The sequence below is a fragment of the Musca autumnalis genome, unplaced genomic scaffold (genome assembly GCF_047663935.1).
Source record: "Musca autumnalis isolate F117 unplaced genomic scaffold, ASM4766393v1 scaffold_2, whole genome shotgun sequence".
Taxonomy (NCBI): domain Eukaryota; kingdom Metazoa; phylum Arthropoda; class Insecta; order Diptera; family Muscidae; genus Musca; species Musca autumnalis.
The window spans coordinates 199,961,090-199,987,385 of NW_027411755.1; the positions used below are offsets into that span (position 1 = coordinate 199,961,090).

Sequence of the window (26,296 nt, forward strand, 5' to 3'; positions counted from 1 at the left end):
GTGTCCAAACTTAGTTTAAGTTCGTAGATAAGCCATTTCGGTCCACTCCTTCAGGTACCTACCCCACAAAGGTTCAAAAATATTCGGAAAAATTGTGCGCACGATAACTCTTGATGGGAGTGACCGATTTGGTCCATACTTTACACATTCTCATAATATCTACCAGATATAGATCAGGTTCGAATATGGACTATATTTGTCCACTCCATCCCGTACCTCCCACACAAAATTTGGATAAGTTCACTTTAAGACCTGCTATTGAACCACTTACATTTACATTCGCTGCCTCAATTACGATGGTTAAAGTTATTTCAGGGGCAAGTCCATACTTCTTGAGAAAACAGCCCGAAGGGTGTAAAACCCCCTATGGCACTCCATGGTCTATGTCGGTCCATTCCTTTAAGTACCTTTTCCGCAAAAATTTTGAACTTTAATCCTAATCAACATTTTTGTCGGTTCATACGACCAAAATTTTGAAACCACCTAACTACATAAGTTTTTTGTGAAAAAATTGTTTCAATTTGCCCATGCTGAGGGTATATCTCTGTCGGCAAAGCCGACTGATACTTTTTTACTTGTTTTTTATTTGAATTGTAATGACAAATATCCAAGCTTTGGTTAAAGAAGACATTCTGAGCTTTTAATTGGTCAAAATTGCGATAACAAAAGTGGTCAAATACTAGAGATATAGAAAAAGACGCTCAAGTATCCCAATTTCCAACTTGTGGAATTTTATTTCCATGGCGGATATCTCCGCTTCTGTTGGACATATTCTAAGGGGAGAACCTGATAATGAAAGTCTGGCCGTCTGAGTGATGATGGTAAAATATCAGAAGGTGGTAAACTATGTCAATCTTTATATTTTGGAACTTTTATTTTAATGCCAAATATCTCTTCTTCTATTTGGTACATTCGAAACATGTAATCTGCTAATCAAGAAGACCAGCAAAGCTTTAAATAAGTACCAAGTCAAGTCGGCTATTTATCGTGGTCAAATATAAAACATATACCTTTTTATTGACAATATTTAAAGATTAGATATTGCTTTAAATTGCATGCACATTTTCAGTCTTCAGTTTTAGCTTTCAGAGTGCTTTTATCTTTAAAATTATATAGATTGTGTCGATGTTTTTGAATGCAAAACATTTTAGTAAGTTGGACCAAAGATAAGATAAAGATACTCTTTTCTCATTTTCCTGGGCAATTTGACACTAATTTCTTGTTTTTAGTCGTTCGCAATGAAAAATATAAATTGATTAGCATACTTTTAGGAGTAATATTTAAATAACAGATATAATGTTTTTGCAATAGGACATCATATCCTTGAAATAATTGTTTTTCTTCTTTTCTAATCTTTCGAGCCACCTTAAGATCTTGATAAACATTTTGAAATTAATTTCAATTTGGCTAAAACAATTATAAACTAAAAAATTAAATTTATTAAACAATTTAATATTCTTACTTGATTTTTTGTCGTTTTTTTTTCTTTTATTTTCTTCTTATACTCCTTCTCATGTGTATAACCAAATCGATACTTCATACAAACATAATAACAACAATGCGACTAACACCACCCCCCTAATATACGAAAATGCTAATTTCAAATCATCATTTTTGGGGTTCTTTCTTCTTTTGATCATCCCATACATAATAAATACATACATTTCAACAATGCTGCCTTTTATAACATATACATTTAACATTAAAAATCGCTAATCGCAAAATAGGTTTGGATGTGTGGCGGTATTTTAGAGATAGCTCCATGTTCACGTGTCGGCCATGTATTTCGCAAATCGACACCGTACACGTTTCCTGGCGGTACAACGGAAATTGTTAATCATAACAATGCTCGTCTGGTTGAGGTTTGGCTGGACGATTGGAAAGAGTTTTACTACAGCTTTTATCCAGGTTAATTAACATTTCTTTGCTTGCAAACAACTATTAAAAAACAACAACAACATCATTATTTAATCAAAAAAAATATAAAATAAAAGCATTCATTAGATTTTCACCAACCTATGACCGTTTGGTTATGGCAATATAATATCCCATTTTTTTTTAATATTGCATTCAAAATTAGTGACAAAACAAATAATTGCATTTTCTGTTAACATTGTCCTTTTTTTCGAAAACATATTTAGACAGCATTTCTAAAACACCTCCATCCCTTCCTCCCAAAGAATTTTTGTTTAATGGTCTGCCATGCATCCCTTTTTTAATTTATTATTTTTTAGAGCTTGTCTTTATTGTTTGTGTATTTATTTAAGGTGTTGGTTTAATTACTTTTTAAGTTATTATCAAACTTATTGTAATTAGTTTAGTGTATATATAATTTTTGTAATTATAATATTTATTTCTGTATCGTGTGCATGCCCTTAAGCTATTATTATTGTATTAGTGTTTGTGATATATATTTTTTGTATGGAGATTAGATTGTTTTATTGTAACCAAAAAAATTGTGTCCCTTATATATACCCGGCATCACATTTGATTCGAAACGACATTTGTTCACCGTTATATGTAAAGGATTGACGTATGTCGAATATGTCATATTTTTGTTATGAAGTTATTTAAGAAATTATTGATTGATGCCATCTTTGCCTGTGCTTTGTCAGAAAATATAAATGCAAAAGCCTACTTTTAGGGGGAATATTTATTTTTTTATTTATAGAACACTGTAACACACATAGCTCAAAATTTAGTCGAAATATGCGGGAAGTAAGTGCAGTGAAGGGACCTGCTAATATCAAATGCCATCAATTTGAATCAGTATAAGCTTGGAATGTTTTAAATTCACAAGAAGTTATCGTCAAACCAATCTAATGTGCCACGAGCAAAAATTATGTTAGGAATTGGCAGGGGGAAGTCCCTTATAAGAGCAAACTACAAATTTTTTTATTTTTGCTTTATTATCGTTTTGAGAATTTTCACATGTAGGATCACCATGTTACAGTCTATAATGTCTTTAAATAAAAAGTAAGTCTTATGACACACTTACATACTCAAGGGTAGACATAACAAGTAAGAAAGCGTCAGTCGGCTTTGCCGACAGATATATACCCTCAGCCAATGTGAAGTGCAACTTTCATCTACGGGCACATCGTATATAGTGTCTCTTCAGAATTTTGTGGCCCTTTTTGTTGAACATTTGAACTTGCCGACAAAAATGTGGATTAAGAATTAACTGCACTTAGACACAAATGTTGAACTTTGTTGGGGGAGGTACCCTTAAGGTGGACCGATATGGGCCATTTTAGAAGTTAAACTAAATTTGGACAAAATATATGGAGAACCAAAGTTTGGACCAAATTGGTTGACCAATTCAAGTGATATCGTCCTATCACTTTAGTGACATTTTATTGGGGGAAAAGTACCGGAAGTTGCGGTCCGGTATTGCCCCATGAAACTAAGTTTGGATAAAATATGACGAAGACCAAATGTTGGACCAAATCGGTTGAACAGTTCGAGAGTTATCGAGGCATAGGTTTTTTTACACCTTTCGGGTTGTTTTCCCAAGAAATATGCACTTGCCCCTGAAATAACTTTCACCGTCGTAATGGAGGTAGCGAATGCAAATGGCTTCAGCAAAAATCAAAATGATTCGAGAGCAGGTATTAAAGTGAACTTATCCGAAATTTTGTGTGGGAGGTACCAGAAGGAGTAGACAAATATAGTGCATATTTGAATCTGATCTATATCTGGTAGATATAATAGGATATGCAGAGTATGGATTACATCGAACACTCGCTTCACGAGTTATCGTGCGCACAATTTATCCGAACATTTTTGAACTTTTGTGAAGGAGGTACCTGAAGGAGTGAACCGATATGGTTTATCTTCGAACATAAACTATGTTTGGACAAAATATTACGAAGGCCAATTTTTGGACAGACTTGGCAGATCCGTTCAAGATTTAGCTTGCGCTCCAGCCACTACATACGGTGTCATAGGGGTTTTTTGCAACTTTCAGGCTATTTTCTCAGGAAGTATGGACTTGCCCCTGATGAAGCTTGTACTGTCGTATGGGGGGCAGTGAATATAAGTTGCTACAGCAAAAATCAAAGCTATTCGAGAGCAGGCCCTAAACTGAACTTTTCCGAAATTTTGTGTGGGAATTACTTGAAGGAGTGGACCGATTGAGTCCATATTGAAACCTTATCTAAGTCCGGTACACATTTCACAATGTGCAAAGTATGGACCAAATCGGTTACTCCCTTCAAGAGTTATCGTGCGCACAAATTTTCCTATCATTTTCGAACTTTTGTAGGGGAGGTACCGGAAGGAGTGGACCGATATAACCCATCTTCGAACTTAAACTAAGTTTGGACAAAATATTGCGAAAGCCAAATTTTGGACCGAATCGGCTCATCCGTTCGAGAGTTATCGTGCGCACCAGCCAGACAGACGGACATTGCTAAATCGACTCCAAATTGTCTGAAACACATTTCGTCCAAACATACTTGGGGTCTAAAAACATTTTTTCGATGAGGCATATTTTGCCCGTATGAAAGTGTATATACCCTTTCTAGCCTAAAGGCTGGGGGTATAAAAATTAAGTTGCTTGTTTTGTTGTTGACGCTTCCAAGGTAAATAAAATCTCTCACAACCTCATAATCCTAGTTCCCCAATCTCCAGTGTCGGTCTGAGTCTGCTGGATGTTTTGAGCGTTGATGATACCATAATTTTGTAGATTATTTTTCTACTTTTTCAAAGATCATTTATATCCAATTTGAAAAAAAAAATGCAGTTTTGAAAATTGTTGTTGTGAAAATTGTTCGTATATCGTTTTCAGTTATCCGTTTATGGTTCTTCGGTATCCAGACTCAAAAGTTCTGAAACATGAACTAGCTGCTTCTAGAAACAATTGGAAGACTAGTGAAACCCACTCACTGCCGGTGCTTGTTGGCAGCCACTTCAATTGGACCAGTGGCCCATTGTGCTCATCCTATAAAGAGTGGATAAATGAAAGAGGATAGAAGTAGGGATAAGTTGAACTTATAGTCTAAGATGCCCCGGCCCATTGGCCACTTAAGGCTCCTTCAATAACTTAGCATGGCAGCAGCATCTATAGAGGAGAAATACGAGAGAGCTGCAAACTCATATGCCAGCCAGACAGCTTGTGTCTTGTGATTGCCAGTCTAGAACGCCGATAGAAAACGTGCTCGATTAGGCAGTAAAACAACGTATCGTAAGTTCTTAGTTTACATGCAGGACATGTGCTGAGTATATTGCTGTCAGTTTGGGCCAATGGCGATCTTCTGATATGCCTGTTGATCTAGAGGTTCTCTCCTATATTGCTGGACCCCCGTCTCTGGAGCATGAATATCCTTTCTGATATGTCTGGGTGTATCGGTGGCCAGCAGATGGTGATTGGGATGGGTGTCACGGTAACACCCGAGCAAGTACCGCAACGATAGCATCTCATTATGTTGCCGTACTGGAAGAATCTTTGCCTCCTCATGTAGATGATCCATTGTAGATTAGAGGAGGCACCCTGTTGCTGTTCTCAGGGCGACGTTCTGACAAATTTCAATCTTATCCCACTGCGTGTCACATAAATTCGGGGGCCCAAACTGGCGCCGCATAGCTTACCACAGACCGACCTATCGCTTTATACGTGGTCAACAAGGTTTCTTTATCTGCACCCCAAGTGCTGCCAGCTAGGGACTTGAGGGCCTTGTTCCTACATTTCAGTTTATCGCTGATAGCTGTGGCATGCGAGGACGACGTGAAAGTGGCGTCGAATGTGACCCCTAGAATTTTGGGGCAGTTTGTGGTCGGAATTCTGCTACCATCGACCCTGATATTTAACTCTGTTCTATACTGCGCCGTCCATGTGGTGAACAGAGTGGCCGTCGATTTAGTGGCGGATATCTGCATATTCCTCGCGTGGTGGCTGGGGGAACCCGGTGCTTGTTGGCAGTCACTTCACTCCGACCTGCCTTCCATTGTGCTCATCCTGAAAAGAGTGTATAAAGCAAAGAGGATAGAAGTAGTAGTTGTTTTACAAGTGTTCGCTTTTTTCTTTTTCTTTTGTTTTTGTTTTTTTTTTTTTCATTCCCAAATAATCTTCAAACAAATGCCGAAAAATCAGTTCTACCATGTTTTACCCAAAGAAATTTGTCTGGTAGCCTGTGGTAGAAGAGAACATCTTGGTTCTCCCTCTCTTAAAAATTGCTACCAGTTTTACAACTTTTTGGGTTTAAGGAACGCTTTGCAGGTTAAAAATGGTAACCTCAGCCAATTAAAGGAACACAACTATTATACTCCGTTCTGCCTGCGCGACTGCATCAGTGTGAACGCTATCGTTTATATCTTTGGACCCTCTAGATCATGGAGATCTCTCCGTACGTGTCTGAGTGGTGAGGCCTGTCCACAAGGTGGTGACAGGCATCCTATCGAACTTAACATCCAATATCTTCGATGTGTTCAGGGGAAGCCTTACTTCTGCCGTCCAGGTAGTGAACAGAATGACTGTAGATTTAGAGGCGTATATTTTCATATTCCTCAAAAATGTCGATAATTATGTCATTAACTGGTTACAGAATCGCACGACGGGAGTGGTTTGGAAAACTTTGGAATACACACAGCGTACGTCCCTGCTTGACGGTATACATTCAATGACATCTTTCGGAATTGGTTCTGTGGCATATTCCTAGTCAATTCCACCAGTTTGCATCCGTTTGTATTGTACTTTGCTTTGGTGGATAACGGCCTACTTTAACGCCGCACCACTGTAGCTTTCTCTGTATCAGGATTGTGGAAAACAGGTCTTTTGAACAGATCGAAGTTCGTAATACTCCACTACCAGCAGACTTCGACTGAAGTATGGTTGAACTCGTTAGGGGTACTAACATACCCCTCGATCGATTATCCATCAGATCGTCCACCTGTCAGATTCCGAAAAGAAACCGTTTCCCAATGTCTGAAAGTTTTGAATAAAACTTTTCGGGCTTTTTGATTTTTGACACAATCGCCTTACATCCAACTTTGGTAGTCCGTATTGTTGTTTGCTTTAACTTTGCATGCCGGTTAGCCACTCCACAATAGCGTTCTTTTCTAACAGTTCTTCCGAAAAAGTAGAAGTAATATTACCCCGCTATCAGCAGCGTTCAATTGAAGTATGATTGGCTTCAAAGCTTAGAGTAGAAGTAGATAATACATGAGATCGTCTATAGTCATTTGCTTTATTTATGATCGTGGAATCCGAAGGTGATCGATGTTCAAAATACTAAGAGTTTTCGGAAAAAATGTTGCTGTTACCTCCACTAAGTGATTATAGCAGCGGATTAGGATTCGTTCCTATAGGTCCCTAACAAGTTTGACATAAGGCTTTATCTCCCGGAGCTCTTAATTTTTTTTCAAATCTTTCCTGACTACTCGTATGTGTCCGTTCATGTGGTTCTTCTTTATTCCGACAACATCAACTTCAATTGGGTCGAACTCTTGTAAAATTCTCCTATTAAAACTCTAGGAACGAAGAATCACTACATAGGTAACTATGTCCGCCTAGCACATAGTAGGCTAGTGATTCGAAGCCTGAAAAGAGCATTAATTTTTTTTGCGCTGCAGAAACCGCCAGTAAAATTCTAGCTTCCTTTTGCGGCTTTTTCCCACATTCTGTGGCTTCTTTCAATTTTGAAATTGTACGAATACCCTATTCTGTTGTTTAGCTCGAAAAGATGACGCTTCCTATACAAAAGTTCACCGGAGATGACTTTTCCTATACAAAAGTTCACCGGAGATGACTTTTCCTACACAAAAGTTCACCGGAAATGACTTTTCCTATACAAAAGATCACCGGAGATTACTTTTCCTACACAAAAGTTCACCGGAGATGACTTTTCCTATACAAAAGTTCGCCGGAGATGACTTTTCCTATACAAAAGTTCACCGGAGATGACTTTTCCTATACAAAAGTTCACCGGAGATGACTTTTCCTATACAAAATTTCACCGGAGATGACTTTTCCTATACAAAAGTTCACCGGAGATGACTTTTCCAATACAAAAGTTCACCGGAGATTACTTTTACTACACAAAAATTCACCGGAGATGACTTTCTTAAACAAAAGTTCACCGGATATGAATTTTCCTATACAAAAGTTCACCGGAGATGATTTTCCTATACAAAAGTTCACCGGAGATGACTTTTCCTATACAAAAGTTCAGCGGAGATGACTTTTGTTATACAAAAGATCACCGGAGATGACTTTTCCCATACAAAAGTTCACCGGAGATGAACTGAACAATGATGCCTAGTTTCTGATTGTTTACAGTAGAACCCTAACAGCAGCATTAATTTATTCTCGCAATATGAACTACCCAACGTAACCTTCGTATTTTGCTTCATTTATAGTGACATTTTCCGCGTATACAGCCCCTGGTTCATACGGCAACTACATTCACCTTTACTTAGGTTGGCCCATAGATTTTTACACTGAATTTTTAAAACACATTAAAGACTTATCGCTTCAAAGGTAAATAAAATCTCTCTCTAAAAACCTCATAGTTCTAGTTTCCAATCTCCCGTGTCGGTCTGAGTCTGCTGGACGTTTTGAGCGTTGATGATATCATAATTTTATAGATTTTTTTTCTACTTTTTCAAAGATAACTGACCCATGATGGGTCAGATAAAATAAATCCATTTAAAATATTGTTGTTTTTGTAGGGAATATAGTCATTCTTATATCGTTTTCAGTTATCTGTATATGGTTCTTCGGTATCCAGATTCAAAAATTCTGAAACATGGACTAGCTGCTTCCACAAAGAATTGGAAGACTAGTGAAACCCACTCACTGCCGGTGCTTGTTGACAGCCACTTCACTTGGACCTGTGCTCATCCTGAAAAAAAAGTGGATAAAGCAAAGAGGATAGAAGTAGGGATTAGTTGAACTTATATTCTAAGGTGTCCCGCCCCATTGGCCACTTAAGGCTCCTGCAATAACTTAGCAGGGCAGCAGACTCTATAGAAGAGAAATACAATCTCGTATGCACCAGACAGCCTGCACCATACAGCCTGTGTCTTGTGATTGACAGTCTAGAACGCCGACAGAAAACGTGCTCGATTAGGCGGTAAAACAACGTATCGTTGGGTCCCAGTTTACATGCAGGACATGTGCTGAGTTTGGGTCCAATACGAATTGTGACGGCTGCAACGCTCGGATCTTAATTGGGCTCAAATCACTAGTGTTTACCACAGGGACGTAGGCAGAAACGCATCTCAACACCGTGAAAAATGTCTAAAAAACGCCCATTTTGGCCCTGACTACGTCGGTGTTTTGCCATGGCAGCTCTGGCGTTCTTCTGCGGCGATGGATGGGTGGGTGGTGGTATCCAAGTACGGCATTAACACTATACTCCGTACTGCCTACGCGACTGCATCAGTGTGAATGCTATGCAACCCTGCCTGATAGGCTCGTTGGTCTAGAGGTTTTCGTTTGTATCTTTGGACCTCTCTCTCTCTCTAGATCATGAAAATCTCTCCAGAGATGTCCTATCGAACTTTACACCCAATATCTTCGGGTAGTTAGTGGTCGGAATTAGGACACCATAGATCAATATGTTCAGTGGAAGCCTCATTCCTGCCGTCCAGGTAATGAACGTAATGGCTGCAGATTTAGAGGTGGATATTTTTATATCTCTCAAAGCTGTCGGTAATTATGCCAATAACTGGTTATAGAATCGTGCCACAGGAGTGGTTTGGAAAACACTCTTCCGGAATTGGTTCTGTGGCATCTTCCTTTTCGATTCTGCTATACCGACGTTGATAATATAATAACTGTTCCACAAACATTCCGGAAGGGACAAGGGATGAGTGCACCTCGATTCATATTAGCTACAGTTTATCGCCGAGTCCGAACGGCGTGTCCTAAGACACCAGTTGTATAGAAGTTTTACATGGCTGAAATACTCAGAAAATGTTACTGAGGGGTATTATGCTACCATTGCTACGTTCTTCAGCTTGCAAGTCGGGTGTACATACCATCGCACCACGGTGGCACCCAACGTTGATAGCTCATCTAATTCTCCACCAGTTTGTATCAGTTCGTGGGCCCCATTTTCCTTTGCTTTTGTGGATAAGGCCTCGCCACCGTAGCTTTGTTTGTTATGGAAAAACAGTTCTTTTGAACAGATCGAAGTTCTTATTCCTCCACTACCAGCAGACTACAGACTGAAGTATGGTTAAACTCGTCCACTGTCAGAATCCAAAAGCGAAGCGTTTCCCAATGTCTGAAAGTTTTGAAAAAAAAAACTTTACTGGCTTTTTGATCTGTGGTTTAAATTTTTTACTGCCTTTCGATTTGACACAATCGCCTTACATCCAACGTTGGATGCCGGCTTGTCATTCCACAATTGCGTTCTTTATAACCGGCTTGTAACATCTCTTAAGAAAAGGTCGAAGTGGTAATGGGGTAACCAGCAGTAGCGTTCAAATGAAGTACGATTGGTTTCAAGGCTTAGAGTAGAAGTAGATAATACATCAGATCGTCTAAGTCGTTTGCTTTATTTGTGAATCGTGGAATCCAAGTCCCAAATACTAAGAGTTTTCGGAACAAATGTGGTTTATACTTCCACTAAGTGATTATAACAGCGGATTTGGATTCGTTTCTATAGGTCCCTAACAAGTTTGACATAAGGCTTTATCTCCCGGAACTGTTAATTTCTAAGTTTTTTTTTTCAAATCTTTCCTGACTGTGTCCGTTCATGTGGTTCTTCTTTGGACACATTTATTCCGGCAACATCAACATCAATTGGGTCGAACTCTATGTAAAATGCTCCCTTTAAAACTCTAGAAACGAAGGAGCCACTACATTGTTAACTATATCCGCCCTGCACATAGTAGGCTAGTGATTCGAAGCCTGAAAAAAGCATTATTTTTTTGGCGCTGCAAAAACCGCCCAGTAAAATGCTAGCTTCCTTTTGCGGCTTTTTCCCACATGCTGTGGTTTCTTTCAATTTTGACGTTGTACGAACGCCCTATTCTGTTCTTTGCCTCACAGAGGACTATCTGGTGACTAGGTTATTTCCAATTAAAAATGATCGAATTTCTTCCTTCCATATGTATGCCGTCCATAGAACGGCTTCACTGGAGTAGGTTATTTTGGAGGTTTAAGGCTAAATCCATTTCAGACAATTAAGTCCATTTAGTCCATATCCATCCATCGGTCCTGCTGGCTGGCTGTAACCCAAGGAAACTCTTAAACAGTGTAAACGATTTAGTCCAAACTTTGTACATCGTAATATTTCTTCCATACTTAGATCGGTGATAGACTACACCTTTTTTAGATGTAATTCGAATCATTTTAGTTGTAACTCGAGAATTCCATTTGTAATTCGTAAAATTTTATTTGTAATTCGAGAATTCCTTTTGTAATTCGAAACATTTCAATTGTAATTCGAATTATTCCAGTTGTAATTCAAATTATTCTATTTGTTATTCGAATTATTCCATTTGTAATTCGAATTATTCCATTTGAAATTCGAATTATTCTATTTGTAATTCGAATGATTCTATTTGTAATTCGTATTATTTTATTTGTAATTCGAATTGTTTTAGTTGTAATTCGAATTATTCGATTTGAAATTCGAATTATTCCATTTGTAATTCGAATTATTCTATTTGTAATTTCAATTGGAATAATTCGAATTACAAGTGGAATAATTCGAATTACAAATAAAAAAATTCGAATTACAAATAAAATAATTCAAATTACAAATAGAATAATTCGAATTACAAATAGAATAATTCGAATTTCAAATGGAATAATTCTAATTACAAATGGAATAATTCGAATTTCAAGTGGAATAATTCGAATTACAAATGGAATAATTCGAATTACAAATGGAATTCTCGAATTACAAATAAAATGTTACGAATTACAAATAGAATAATCGAATTACAAATGAAATGTTACAAATTACAACTGAAATGTTTCGAATTACATGTGAAAAAGGTGTATATCGAACAATTAAAGATATTTTATTAACAGCAGATTAATGGAATCAAGAGTTGTTTTGAATTTTTTTTTTTCGAAGGTAGCCGGAGATGACTTTTCCAATACAAAAGTTTAACGGATATGACTTTTCCTATACAAAAGTTCACCGGAGATGACTTTTCCTATACAAAAGATCACCGGAGATGACTTTTCCTATACAAAAAATCAACGGAGATGATTTTTCCTATAAAAAAGTTCACCGGAGATGACTTTTCCAATACAAAAGTTTAACGGAGATAACTTTTCCTATAAAAAAGTTCACCGGAGAAGACTTTTCCTATACAAAAGATCACCGGAGATGACTTTTCCTATACAAAAAATCAACGGAGATGATTTTTCCTATACAAAAGTTCACCGGAGATGACTTTTCCAATACAAAAGTCACCGGAGATGATTTTTACTCCCCAAAGTTCACCGGAAATTACTTTTCCTATACAAAAGTTCACCGGAGATGACTTTTCCTATACAAAAGTTCACCGGAGATGACTTTTCCTATACAAAAGTTCACCGGATATGACTTTTCCTATACAAAACATCACCGGAGATGATTTTTCCAATACAAAAGTTCCCCGGAGATGGCTTTTCCTATACAAAAGTTCACCGGAGATGACTTTTCCTATACAAAAGTTCACCGTAGATGACTTTTCCTATTCAAAAGTTCACCGGATATGACTTTTCCTATACAAAACATCACCGGAGATGATTTTTCCTACACAAAAGTTCACCGGAGATGACTTTTCCAATACAAAAGTCACCGGAGATGACTTTTCCTACACAAAAGTCACCGGAGATGACTTTTCCTACACAAAAGTTCACCGGAGATGACTTTCCTACACAAAAGTTCACCGGAAATGACTTTTCCTATACAAAAGATCACCGGAGATTACTTTTCCTACACAAAAGTTCACCGGAGATGACTTTTCCTACACAAAAGTTCACCGGAAATGACTTTTCCTATACAAAAGATCACCGGAGATTACTTTTCCTACACAAAAGTTCACCGGAGATGACTTTTCCTACACAAAAGTTCACCGGAGATGACTTTTCCTATACAAAAGTTCAACGGAGATGACTTTTCCTATACAAAAGTTCACCGGAGATTACTTTTCCTATACAAAAGTTTACCGGAGATTACTTTTCCTATACAAAAGTTCACCGGAGATGACTTTTCCTATACAAAAGTTCACCGGAGATGACTTTTCCTATACAAAAGTTCACCGGAAATGACTTTTCCTATACAAAAGTTCACCGGAGATGACTTTTCCTACACAAAAGTTCACCGGAAATGACTTTTCCTATACAAAAGATCACCGGAGATGACTTTTCCTATACAAAAGTTCACCGGAGATGACTTTTCCTATACAAAATTCACCGGAGATGACTTTTTCTATACAAAAGTTCATCGGAGATGACTTTTCCTATACAAAAGTGCACCGGAGAGGACTTTTCCTATACAAAAGTTCACCGGATATGACTTTTCCTATACAAAACATCACCGGAGATGATTTTTCCAATACAAAAGTTCACCGGATATGACTTTTCCTATTCAAAAGCTCACCGGATATGACTTTTCCTATACAAAACATCACCGGAGATGATTTTTCCTACACAAAAGTTCACCGGAGATGACTTTTCCAATACAAAAGTCACCGGAGATGACTTTTCCTACACAAAAGTCACCGGAGATGACTTTTCCTACACAAAAGTTCACCGGAGATGACTTTTCCTACACAAAAGTTCACCGGAAATGACTTTTCATATACAAAAGTGCACCGGATATGACTTTTCCTATACAAAAGTTCACCGGATATGACTTTTCCTATACAAAAGTTCACCGTAGATGACTTTTCCTATACAAAAGTTCACCGGATATGACTTTTCCTATACAAAACATCACCGGAGATGATTTTTCCAATACAAAAGTTCCCCGGAGATGGCTTTTCCTATACAAAAGTTCACCGGAGATGACTTTTCCTATACAAAAGTTCACCGTAGATGACTTTTCCTATTCAAAAGTTCACCGGATATGACTTTTCCTATACAAAACATCACCGGAGATGATTTTTCCTACACAAAAGTTCACCGGAGATGACTTTTCCAATACAAAAGTCACCGGAGATGACTTTTCCTACACAAAAGTCACCGGAGATGACTTTTCCTACACAAAAGTTCACCGGAGATGACTTTCCTACACAAAAGTTCACCGGAAATGACTTTTCCTATACAAAAGATCACCGGAGATTACTTTTCCTACACAAAAGTTCACCGGAGATGACTTTTCCTACACAAAAGTTCACCGGAAATGACTTTTCCTATACAAAAGATCACCGGAGATTACTTTTCCTACACAAAAGTTCCCCGGAGATGGCTTTTCCTATACAAAAGTTCACCGGAGATGACTTTTCCTATACAAAAGTTCACCGTAGATGACTTTTCCTATTCAAAAGTTCACCGGATATGACTTTTCCTATACAAAACATCACCGGAGATGATTTTTCCTACACAAAAGTTCACCGGAGATGACTTTTCCAATACAAAAGTCACCGGAGATGACTTTTCCTACACAAAAGTCACCGGAGATGACTTTTCCTACACAAAAGTTCACCGGAGATGACTTTCCTACACAAAAGTTCACCGTAAATGACTTTTCCTATACAAAAGATCACCGGAGATTACTTTTCCTACACAAAAGTTCACCGGAGATGACTTTTCCTACACAAAAGTTCACCGGAAATGACTTTTCCTATACAAAAGATCACCGGAGATTACTTTTCCTACACAAAAGTTCACCGGAGATGACTTTTCCTACACAAAAGTTCACCGGAGATGACTTTTCCTATACAAAAGTTCAACGGAGATGACTTTTCCTATACAAAAGTTCACCGGAGATTACTTTTCCTATACAAAAGTTTACCGGAGATTACTTTTCCTATACAAAAGTTCACCGGAGATGACTTTTCCTATACAAAAGTTCACCGGAGATGACTTTTCCTATACAAAAGTTCACCGGAAATGACTTTTCCTATACAAAAGTTCACCGGAGATGACTTTTCCTACACAAAAGTTCACCGGAAATGACTTTTCCTATACAAAAGATCACCGGAGATGACTTTTCCTATACAAAAGTTCACCGGAGATGACTTTTCCTATACAAAATTCACCGGAGATGACTTTTTCTATACAAAAGTTCATCGGAGATGACTTTTCCTATACAAAAGTGCACCGGAGAGGACTTTTCCTATACAAAAGTTCACCGGATATGACTTTTCCTATACAAAACATCACCGGAGATGATTTTTCCAATACAAAAGTTCACCGGATATGACTTTTCCTATTCAAAAGCTCACCGGATATGACTTTTCCTATACAAAACATCACCGGAGATGATTTTTCCTACACAAAAGTTCACCGGAGATGACTTTTCCAATACAAAAGTCACCGGAGATGACTTTTCCTACACAAAAGTCACCGGAGATGACTTTTCCTACACAAAAGTTCACCGGAGATGACTTTTCCTACACAAAAGTTCACCGGAAATGACTTTTCATATACAAAAGTGCACCGGATATGACTTTTCCTATACAAAAGTTCACCGGATATGACTTTTCCTATACAAAAGTTCACCGTAGATGACTTTTCCTATACAAAAGTTCACCGGATATGACTTTTCCTATACAAAACATCACCGGAGATGATTTTTCCAATACAAAAGTTCCCCGGAGATGGCTTTTCCTATACAAAAGTTCACCGGAGATGACTTTTCCTATACAAAAGTTCACCGTAGATGACTTTTCCTATTCAAAAGTTCACCGGATATGACTTTTCCTATACAAAACATCACCGGAGATGATTTTTCCTACACAAAAGTTCACCGGAGATGACTTTTCCAATACAAAAGTCACCGGAGATGACTTTTCCTACACAAAAGTCACCGGAGATGACTTTTCCTACACAAAAGTTCACCGGAGATGACTTTCCTACACAAAAGTTCACCGGAAATGACTTTTCCTATACAAAAGATCACCGGAGATTACTTTTCCTACACAAAAGTTCACCGGAGATGACTTTTCCTACACAAAAGTTCACCGGAAATGACTTTTCCTATACAAAAGATCACCGGAGATTACTTTTCCTACACAAAAGTTCACCGGAGATGACTTTTCCTACACAAAAGTTCACCGGAGATGACTTTTCCTATACAAAAGTTCAACGGAGATGACTTTTCCTATACAAAAGTTCACCGGAGATTACTTTTCCTATACAAAAGTTTACCGGAGATTACTTTTCCTATACAAAAGTTCACCGGAGATGACTTTTCCTATACAAAAGTTCACCGGAGATGACTTTTCCTATACAAAAGTTCACCGGAAATGACTTTTCCTATACAAAAGTTCACCGGAGATGACTTTTCCTACACAAAAGTTCACCGGAAATGACTTTTCCTATACAAAAGATCACCGGAGATGACTTTTCCTATACAAAAGTTCACCGGAGATGACTTTTCCTATACAAAATTCACCGGAGATGACTATACAGTTCATCGGAGATGACTTTTCCTATACAAAAGTGCACCGGAGAGGACTTTTCCTATACAAAAGTTCACCGGATATGACTTTTCCTATACAAAACATCACCGGAGATGATTTTTCCAATACAAAAGTTCACCGGATATGACTTTTCCTATTCAAAAGCTCACCGGATATGACTTTTCCTATACAAAACATCACCGGAGATGATTTTTCCTACACAAAAGTTCACCGGAGATGACTTTTCCAATACAAAAGTCACCGGAGATGACTTTTCCTACACAAAAGTCACCGGAGATGACTTTTCCTACACAAAAGTTCACCGGAGATGACTTTTCCTACACAAAAGTTCACCGGAAATGACTTTTCATATACAAAAGTGCACCGGAGAGGACTTTTCCTATACAAAAGTTCACCGGATATGACTTTTCCTATACAAAACATCACCGGAGATGATTTTTCCAATACAAAAGTTCACCGGATATGACTTTTCCTATTCAAAAGTTCACCGGATATGACTTTTCCTATACAAAACATCACCGGAGATGATTTTTCCTACACAAAAGTTCACCGGAGATGACTTTTCCAATACAAAAGTTCATCGGAGATGACTTTTCCTATACACAAGTGCACCGGAGAGGACTTTTCCTATACAAAAGTTCACCGGATATGACTTTTCCTATACAAAACATCACCGGAGATGATTTTTCCAATACAAAAGTGCACCGGAGAGGACTTTTCCTATACAAAAGTTCACCGGAGATGACTTTTCCTATACAAAAGTTCATCGGAGATTACTTTTCCTATACAAAAGTTCATCGGAGATTACTTTTCCTATACAAAAGTTCACCGGAGATGACTTTTCCTACACAAAAGTTCACCGGAGATGACTTTTCCTATACAAAAGTTCACCGTAGATGACTTTTCCTATACAAAAGTTCACCGGATATGACTTTTCCTATACAAAACATCACCGGAGATGATTTTTCCAATACAAAAGTTCACCGGAGATGACTTTTCCTATACAAAAGTTCACCGGAGATGACTTTTCCTATACAAAAGTTCACCGTAGATGACTTTTCCTATTCAAAACATCACCGGAGATGATTTTTCCTACACAAAAGTTCACCGGAGATGACTTTTCCAATACAAAAGTTCACCGGAGATGACTTTTCCAATACAAAAGTCACCGGAGATGACTTTTCCTACACAAAAGTCACCGGAGATGACTTTTCCTACACAAAAGTTCACCGGAGATGATTTTTCCAATACAAAAGTTCACCGGATATGACTTTTCCTATACAAAACATCACCGTAGATGACCTTTCCAATACAAAAGATCACCGGAGATGACTTTTCCTATACAAAAGTTCACCGGAGATGACTTTTCCTATACAAAAGATCACCAGAGATGACTTTTCCTATACAAAAGATCACCAGAGATGACTTTTCCTATACAAAAAATCAACGGAGATGACTTTTCCTATACAAAAGTTCACCGGAGATGATTTTTCCAATACAAAAGTTCACCGGATATGACTTTTCCTATACAAAACATCACCGGAGATGACCTTTCCAATACAAAAGATCACCGGAGATGACTTTTTCTACACAAAAGTTCACCGGAGATGACTTTTCCTACACAAAAGTTCACCGGAGATGACTTTTCCTACACAAAAGTTCACCGGAGATGACTTTTCCTACACAAAAGTTCACCGGAGATGACTTTTCCTATACAAAAGTTCACCGGAAATGACTTTTCGTATACAAAAGATCACCGGAGATGTCTTTGCCTATACAAAAGTTCAACGGAGATGACTTTTCCTATAGAAAAGTTCACCGGAGATGACTTTTCCTATAGAAAAGTTCACCGGAGATGACTTTTCCTATACAAAAGTTCACCGGAGATGACTTTTCCTATACAAAAGTTCACCGGATATGACTTTTCCTATACAAAAGTTCGCCGGAGATGACTTTTCCTACACAAAAGTTCACCGGAGATGACTTTTCCTACACAAAAGTTCACCGGAAATTACTTTTCCTATACAAAAGATCACCGGAGATGATTTTTCCTACACAAAAGTTCACCGGAAATTACTTTTCCTATACAAAAGATCACCGGAGATGATTTTTCCTATACAAAAGTTCAACGGAGATGACTTTTCCAATACAAAAGTTTAACGGAGATAACTTTTCCTATACAAAAGTTCACCGGAGATGACTTTTTCTATACAAAAGTTCACCGGAGATAACTTTTCCTATACAAAAGTTCACCGGAGATGACTTTTCCTATACAAAAGTTCACCGGAGATGACTTTTCCTATACAAAAGATCACCGGAGATGACTTTTCCAATACAAAAGTTCACCGGAGATGACTTTTCCTATACAAAAGTTCACCGGAGATGACTTGATGGTCTTGATTAAAATTATACATTGTTTTGTCATGTACATACCTACTTCCTGAAATTGTCCAAAAGCACGATAAGTATCCCATTTGGCGGAAAATTTGGAAAAAAAATATCAAACGTACATCAAGTTCCAAAATGGTCTTCGGATACCCATCTAAGAAAAGTTTAAAATGTTGGCATGCGTGCAGATTAATGCCTGTTCTAGAATCATTTTGAAAATCTCGCCGATGATAGTCCTTGCGGTCCTGATTACAACGATATTATTTATTTCGTGTGCAACTCCACCCTAGCTGATGGAAGGATAATGGGTTTTCAGTTTAAGAACAATAATAGTGCAGTTTTTAAAATATTTTTCAAGGATTATTAGAATAATAAACGTATTTTGAAACTATATTAAAACTAAATGTCTACATATGTTTATATGTATATTCGCTATTAACTGTGGTGTTGGGTATATCAAGGTTGACTATATCCTCTTTTTATTTTATGTGTTTCCCTTATTTTTTATTATGTATGAATGAATTTGTGCCCTAAAATTATTTTTATTATTTCAGTTATGTTTGTTGTCGTGTCGTCCACAAAATGTTAATTACGTATTTTTGTTTGTTTTTGCACATCAGCACAATTGTATTTGTTTTTGTTACCCATCATTCCAGCGTGTTTCCATCATGAAACGTATTCATCTTCTTCTTCTTCTCCCAAAACAACACAAATTCCCATGAGCACAAAACCAACCAAACGCTTATTTTGTTTGTCTAATTTAATTTTCAATTTTAGTTTTTTTTCTTCCTCTCACGTCTCTCAAATGATGAACCGCCAGTTAAATGAAATGATTAGAATAATTGAATATTATCCCGATAGCTATAATTAAAAATAAACAATATTTAACATTAGAATGGTGTCAGCGGGGTATGTATAAATGTGTGTGGTGTGAATTGTCAGAGGCAATTAATTGTGATCAGCTAATTTTAACAAAAACTCTATTTTATAAAGTGTTTTTATGGGATGTTTAAATTTCGGATTTTTTGCTGCCATATCTTATTGATTTAATTGCCTTATGGTTGAGTAATTTTCATTGCATACTTTTAGGATGCGACATTAAACAAAACAGTTAATTAAAGGTTAAAATGATGTTTTCAATAACTATGTTTCTTTATTAACAATAATCTTGCAATTTTTGCTACAGAAACGTTCCTTTACAACAAAAAGCAGCATTATTTGGTCTGTTCCTTTACTTCTGAAAATGGCAAAAGTAGTAAAAGTTGAAAACTCCTGCCATATGAACTGTATGGTGTCTAAAGTAAAGGAACGCTTTTCGAGTAAAAAGTGGTAAAACTTGAAGATTCTTGAACGTAAAGGAACAGATCTATTATTATGAGGGTAGTTCAACACAAAGGAACGCACCAAACGTTAGGTTATGTTGTAACTTATTGCTCTCCTTTACATAAAGTAATCCCCAAAAGACAAAGTATAAACAGATCTTTAATCCCATAGAAAAAAATAAACTTTCAACCTGTTCCTCTTTGACGCTAGAAAATATAAATGAAAGTTAAACACGTACAACTTTGTTTTCTTTACATTATTTACATTTTTTATTTCATAACAATTGATAATTTAAAAAGGAAACAAAGGGGTTTGATTTTGCTTTTTTAGGTTTCATTTTCGAATTGTGTTGGAGGAACATTTTACATATATGCTCTGTTCCAGAACCTGCAAGAATCTACTAATTTTTACTACGATAACAATTTTCCCTTTATGTTATCGAAGAAAATAGTAAATATTAGTAGATTCTTGCAGTTCTGGAACAGACCAATAGTCTACTCAGTAATAATAATGAGGTAGTCTTTTAGATCTTCTTCCTTTTAATTGATGTCAGAATAATGTATTTATTGGCTTAAATAAAGAAGACACCTTATCATCACACAACTATTTAAAAAGCCCTCGGTTTTGAATTAAAATATACGATTTCTGAGTTATTCAATTATTTTAAATTCAATTCAAACTGCTGGTTGTTTCATCATTATAAAACATAACCTCAAATACATATGTGATTGTCCAGCGTTTTTTGTGTAATCCCCATGTAATCTATAAATATGCGTATGTATATGTAAATACAACGAAAAAAATAAATGCACACAAAATTAAAAACAAACAAAAAATTTAAATTGCACTAACCCCCAACCAAAGTAACAAAAATCACACTAACCAAAATCTAACCTCAAATTTATATAAAATTTTTAATAACATATTCTTTCTCTATATTTCTTCATCTTGAAAAACCAAACACAAATACAGGTGCTCGCAAAGCATCCGCTGGTGATGTAAGTGAACGCAGAGCTATGCGTGAACGTCTGAAGTGTAAGTCATTCCGTTGGTATTTGGAAAATATCTATCCAGAAAGTTTAATGCCTTTGGATTATTACTATTTGGGTGAGGTATGTATTCAGTTGTACTTTCTGTGTATTCCCTTATCTAATTGTTGTTTTATTTTTTTGTTTAAGATCCGCAATGCCGAATTGGAAACCTGTTTGGATACAATGGGTCGTAAATATGGTGAAAAGATTGGCATGAGCTATTGCCATGGCCTGGGTGGCAATCAAGTATTTGCCTACACCAAACGCCATCAAATTATGTCCGATGATTTGTGTTTGGATGCAGCTCAATCACTGGGTCCAGTCAATATGGTGCGCTGCCATAATATGGGCGGCAATCAGGAGTGGGTGTATGATGCAGAGGTATGTAACAGAATGAAAAAATTAATACGCCTTAAAACAAGTAAAAAAGTATCAGTCGGCTTTGCCGACAGAGATATACCCTCAGCCTGTGTATATTGAAAAAAAAAATTCCCAAAAAAATGCATGTATTTAGGGGGTTTTAAAAATTTTGGGCGTTTGAACCGACAAAAATGTTGATTAGGATTAAAGATCAAAAGTTTTGCAGAGGAGATACTAAAAAGAATGGATCTCCAGCCACTACATATGGTACCAGGGGGGGTTTTTACACCATTCGGGCAGTTTTCTCAAAAAGTATGGACTCGCCCCTGAAAAAACTTTCACCATCGCAATTGAGGCAGTGAATACAAGTTGCTTCAACAAAAATGAAAGTGATCCGATAGCAGGTCTTAAAGTAAACATATCCGAAATTTTGTGTGGGAGGTACCGGATGGAGTGGACAAATATAGTCCATATTCGAGCCTGATCTATATCTGGTAGATATATTAGGATGTGAAAAGTATGGACCAAATCGGCCACTCCCTTCAAGAGTTATCGTGCGCACAATTTTTCCCAACATTTTTGAACTTTTGTGGGGAATGCACCTGAAGGCGTGGTCCGATATGACTTATCTTCTAACTTAAACTATGTTTGGACAAAATATTACTAAGGCCAAATTTTGGACCGAATCGGCAGACCCGTTCGAGAGTTATCTTGCGCTCCAACCACCTCACACGGTGTCATAGGGGTATTTTTACAACTTTCAGGCTATTTTCTCAGGAAGTATGGACTTGCCCCCGATGAAACTTATACCGTCGTATGGGGGGCAGTGAATACAAGTTGCTAAAGCAAAAATCAAAGCGATTCGAAAGGTGGCCCTAAACTGAACTTTTCCGAAATTTTGTGTGGGAAGTACCCGAAGGAGTGGACCAATTGAGTCCATATTGTAACCTTATTTAAGTCTGGTACACATATCACGATGGGCAAAGTATGGACCAAATCGGTTACTCCCTTCAAGAGTTATCGTGCGCACAAATTTTCCGAACATTTTCGAACTTTTGTGGGGGAGGTACCGGAAGGAGTGGACCGATATAGCCCATCTTCAAACTTAAACTAAGTTTGGGCAAAATATTACGAAAGCCAAATTTTGGACCAAATAGCTTCATTCATTCGAGAGTTATCGTGCGCTCCAGCCAGACAGACAGACGGACGGACATTGCTCAATCGACTCCAAATTGTCTGAAACACATTTCGTCCAAACATACTTGGGGTCTAAACCCATTATTTCGATGAGGCACATTTTGCCCATATGAAAGTGTATATACCCACGTTAGCATAAATACTGAGGGGGTATAAAAAGAATCTAAGATGACATTTAAAAGACAAGACCATTAGTGATTCGATACCCGAAAGGAGCTATAACTATATGGCGGTGGAAAACATGTGTGGGTTCCAAAACCATTGTTTGGATAAGACACATTTTTCATGTATCCAAAAGTAAAAGAATCCTCTAGTTGGTCCAAGGCACAATTACCAAGGTAGTGGTATCACACCAGCTGTTCGAAAATGAAATGTCAAATCGCTTTATAAAAAAATTATTTTTGTTGTAATCTCCCCAACAACATAAAGAAAATGTTGACATTTCATATTCAAAATTTTACGATACCACTACATGGGTAATTGAGCCATGAGTTGGTCCTAAAAATCTTCAATGTCCTCATTTTTCTGCCTCTAAGCTTGTTGTTGTTGTAACAGTGTTTGTTATTATGTTTGTTTGTTCGTTCTTCTGTTCAATCTGGCTCTGGGTCTATCTCCAGTTCCAGGAAAGTGTCTGTTTCGATGGGATGTAACCACAGATCCACTGGAGTTAGATATGAGTAGGTTTGGCTGGGCAGTTGAAAAGGTGTTTTGTGTCGTGCGGGCCCATGCCGCATACTGGGCAGATGTCTTGCACGACACGATCGATTTCCGCCCAATAAGAATTTAGGTGATTGCAATATTCCGAGCGTAGTAGAGCCAAAACTACTCTGGTTTGTCGTGGCAGCTGACGCTCCTCAGCTGCGATAGATGGGGGATGTACTCCGAGTTCTTTATTCACACTATAATTGCTTAAGGCCTTGGTAACTGCGTCCGTGTGAATGCTATTCAAACCTCCTTGATATGCTTGTTGATCTAGGGATTCTCTCCTGTATCGTTGGACCTCTCCCTCTAGAGCATGGATATCCTTCCTGATCTGCCTGAATGTGTCAGGCCTACCCACAAGATGGTGATTTTGGGATGGCTCACACGGTAACATCCAAGCAGGTACTGCAACGAAAGCATCTCATTGTGTTGCTGGAAGAACCTTTGCCTCCTCATGTAGATGGTCCACTGAAGATTTGAGGAGGCACCCTGTTGCTGTTCTCAGGGCGGCATTCTGGCAAGTTTGAATCTTTTTCCAATTCGTATCACATAATCTCGGGGACCAGACTGGCGCCGCATAGCTTACCACAGACCGACCTATCGCGTTATATGTGGTCAACAAGGTTTCTTTATCTGCACCCCCAAGTCCTGCCGGCTAGGGACTTGAGGACCTTGTTCCTACTTTTCAGTTTGTCGCAGATAGGTGTGGCGTGCGCGCACGACGTGAATGTAGTGTCGAATGTGACCCCTAAGATTTTGGGGCAGTTTGTGGTCGGAATTCTGCTACCGTCGACCACGACATTCAATTCTCTTCCAAACTGCGCTGCCCATTTGGTGAACAGAGTGGCTGTTGATGTTGTGGAATGGAAAAAGGTGGTAAGATCGGTTAAATAGTTGTTCAGTCTCTCACAGATGTCATCAGGTTAGGTACCCGACGCCAGGATTGTGCAATCATCCGCATACGTTACGATCTCGATGACGTCTGCAGGGGGCGGAATACAGGAGAGGTAGAGGTTAAACAGTTCCGGAGATATCACACCACCTTGGGGAACTCCTTGTTTCACTCTACGTGCTTTGGACTTCTTGTTCCTGAATTCCACGTACGACTGGCGTCCACACATATAATTGGCTATCCAACGTTTCAAGCTTGGCCGGAGGGTTATCTGCTCAATGTCCTCAAACAGCGTGGAATGTCTGACTGTATCAAAGGCTTTTAATAAGTCAAGCGCCACCATCACTGTTCTATCGCATGGCCGCTCTTGGTTGAGTCCTCGACAAATATGTGTGGAGATGGCGTGCAGCGCTGTTGTCGTGTTGTGCTGCTTACGGAATCCATGCTGATGATCGGCAACTTGATAGCTTTTTCTAATACTGGGTAGGACTAAGGCCTCAAGGGTCTTTGCTACGGGCGACAAAAGCGAAATCGGCCTGTACGTTTTACTTTTGCTATCATCCTTGCCGGGCTTCCGTAGTGGGACCATCCTGGAGTGGACAGCGACAAGTTGAGAACTTTAGTGAGATACTCCACTCCCGGCTCATCCAGCTAATTGAGCATTACCATGGAGATTCCATCAGGGCCCAACGCTTTGGATGATTTAGCGTTCCTGATGGCATTGGCAACATCATCCATTGTAAATTGTGGTGGTCCCTCCTCGGCAGGAAGAGATCTGATGCTACGTAATACTCTTCTCTTCGCCCTGTCACTCTCGGGGTGCTCGACAAACTGTCGATTAAAATATCTTGCGCACCTCTTCGGGTCAATCAACGTAACGTCGCCAAACGTGACTGAGGTCCTATCTTCCCTTCTTCCAGGGTTTGAGAGTGACTTGACCGTTGCCCACAATTCACCTATACCGGCTCCAATGTAGCAACTCTTCAGATGATTTAACCACTTGTTCCGCTTGGTCGGCGAGCCAGCCTGTTAACTTCCAATGTCAGCTCCCTGACTCTGGGGTCATTGGGGTTGGTTCGGCGAAGCTCATCACGCTAATTTGCTAATCTCGTCGCCTCTGCTGGGAAGTTTGGTCTTATGATGTGATGATGTCTCGGAACGTCCTTTCCGCTACCCGAACATCAGAAGGATTGGACAGTTCTCTGAAGCGGTGATTGGTGAACTCTCTGAAACCCGGCCAATCAGCCTTATGAGTGACGAATGTGCGGCGTTCACAGGTAATGAAATCGGGTGGTCTGCTAATGAAGACAATTATGGGGAGATGGTCTTATCCAAGGGAAATGACGGGTTGCCAGGTAACGTCATTTGTCAGACCAGGTGACACGATGGTTATGTCAGGCGAACTGTGACACTCTCCTCTAATTCTGGTAGGGGCGTCCTCATTGACCGTGCAAAACGTAGAGCTGTCAATCTGCTCAGCCAGCGCTGTACCTCTCTGATCGTTTCCGAGGGCCGAATGCCACATCTCATGATGCGCATTTAAGTCCCCCAGGACCAGACGATTGTGACCTTCCATAAGCGGGCTAATGTTAGGCACGTAATCTGAGATACAGCTATTTCTCGGCGGGATGTATACGTTCAGCAACTCTATCTCGGAAGTTCCACACCTGACTGCTACCCCCATACATTCCATGTACGGGTCATTAGAGACAGGCTCAAGCGAGATAGGTCTGTATTGGACAGACTGGTGCAATAGGAAAGCTAATCTCCCACCTCCACTTCTGGTGCGATCCTTCCTTAGCACGTTGTAACCATCGCAACGTTGTAAGCTACAGTTGTTGTTGAGCTTGGTTTCTTG

General features: G+C 38.6%; 1 protein-coding gene across 7 annotated transcripts in view; it reads left to right on the forward strand.

The window, feature by feature from the left end:
• Pgant5 (polypeptide N-acetylgalactosaminyltransferase 5) overlaps nucleotides 1–26,296 on the forward strand; it is a 299,665-nt gene that overhangs the window by 268,999 nt on the left and 4,370 nt on the right. For 6 of the 7 annotated variants that reach the window (XM_073970567.1, XM_073970568.1, XM_073970569.1 and 3 more), the window contains 2 exons: nucleotides 21,229–21,368; nucleotides 21,435–21,668. In XM_073970567.1, coding sequence (XP_073826668.1) covers nucleotides 21,229–21,368; nucleotides 21,435–21,668 — 374 coding nt within the window. Of the gene's footprint in view, nucleotides 1–1,727; nucleotides 1,909–21,228; nucleotides 21,369–21,434; nucleotides 21,669–26,296 lie in introns of all 7 variants that reach the window. The other variant, XM_073970570.1, reaches the window with a different exon arrangement.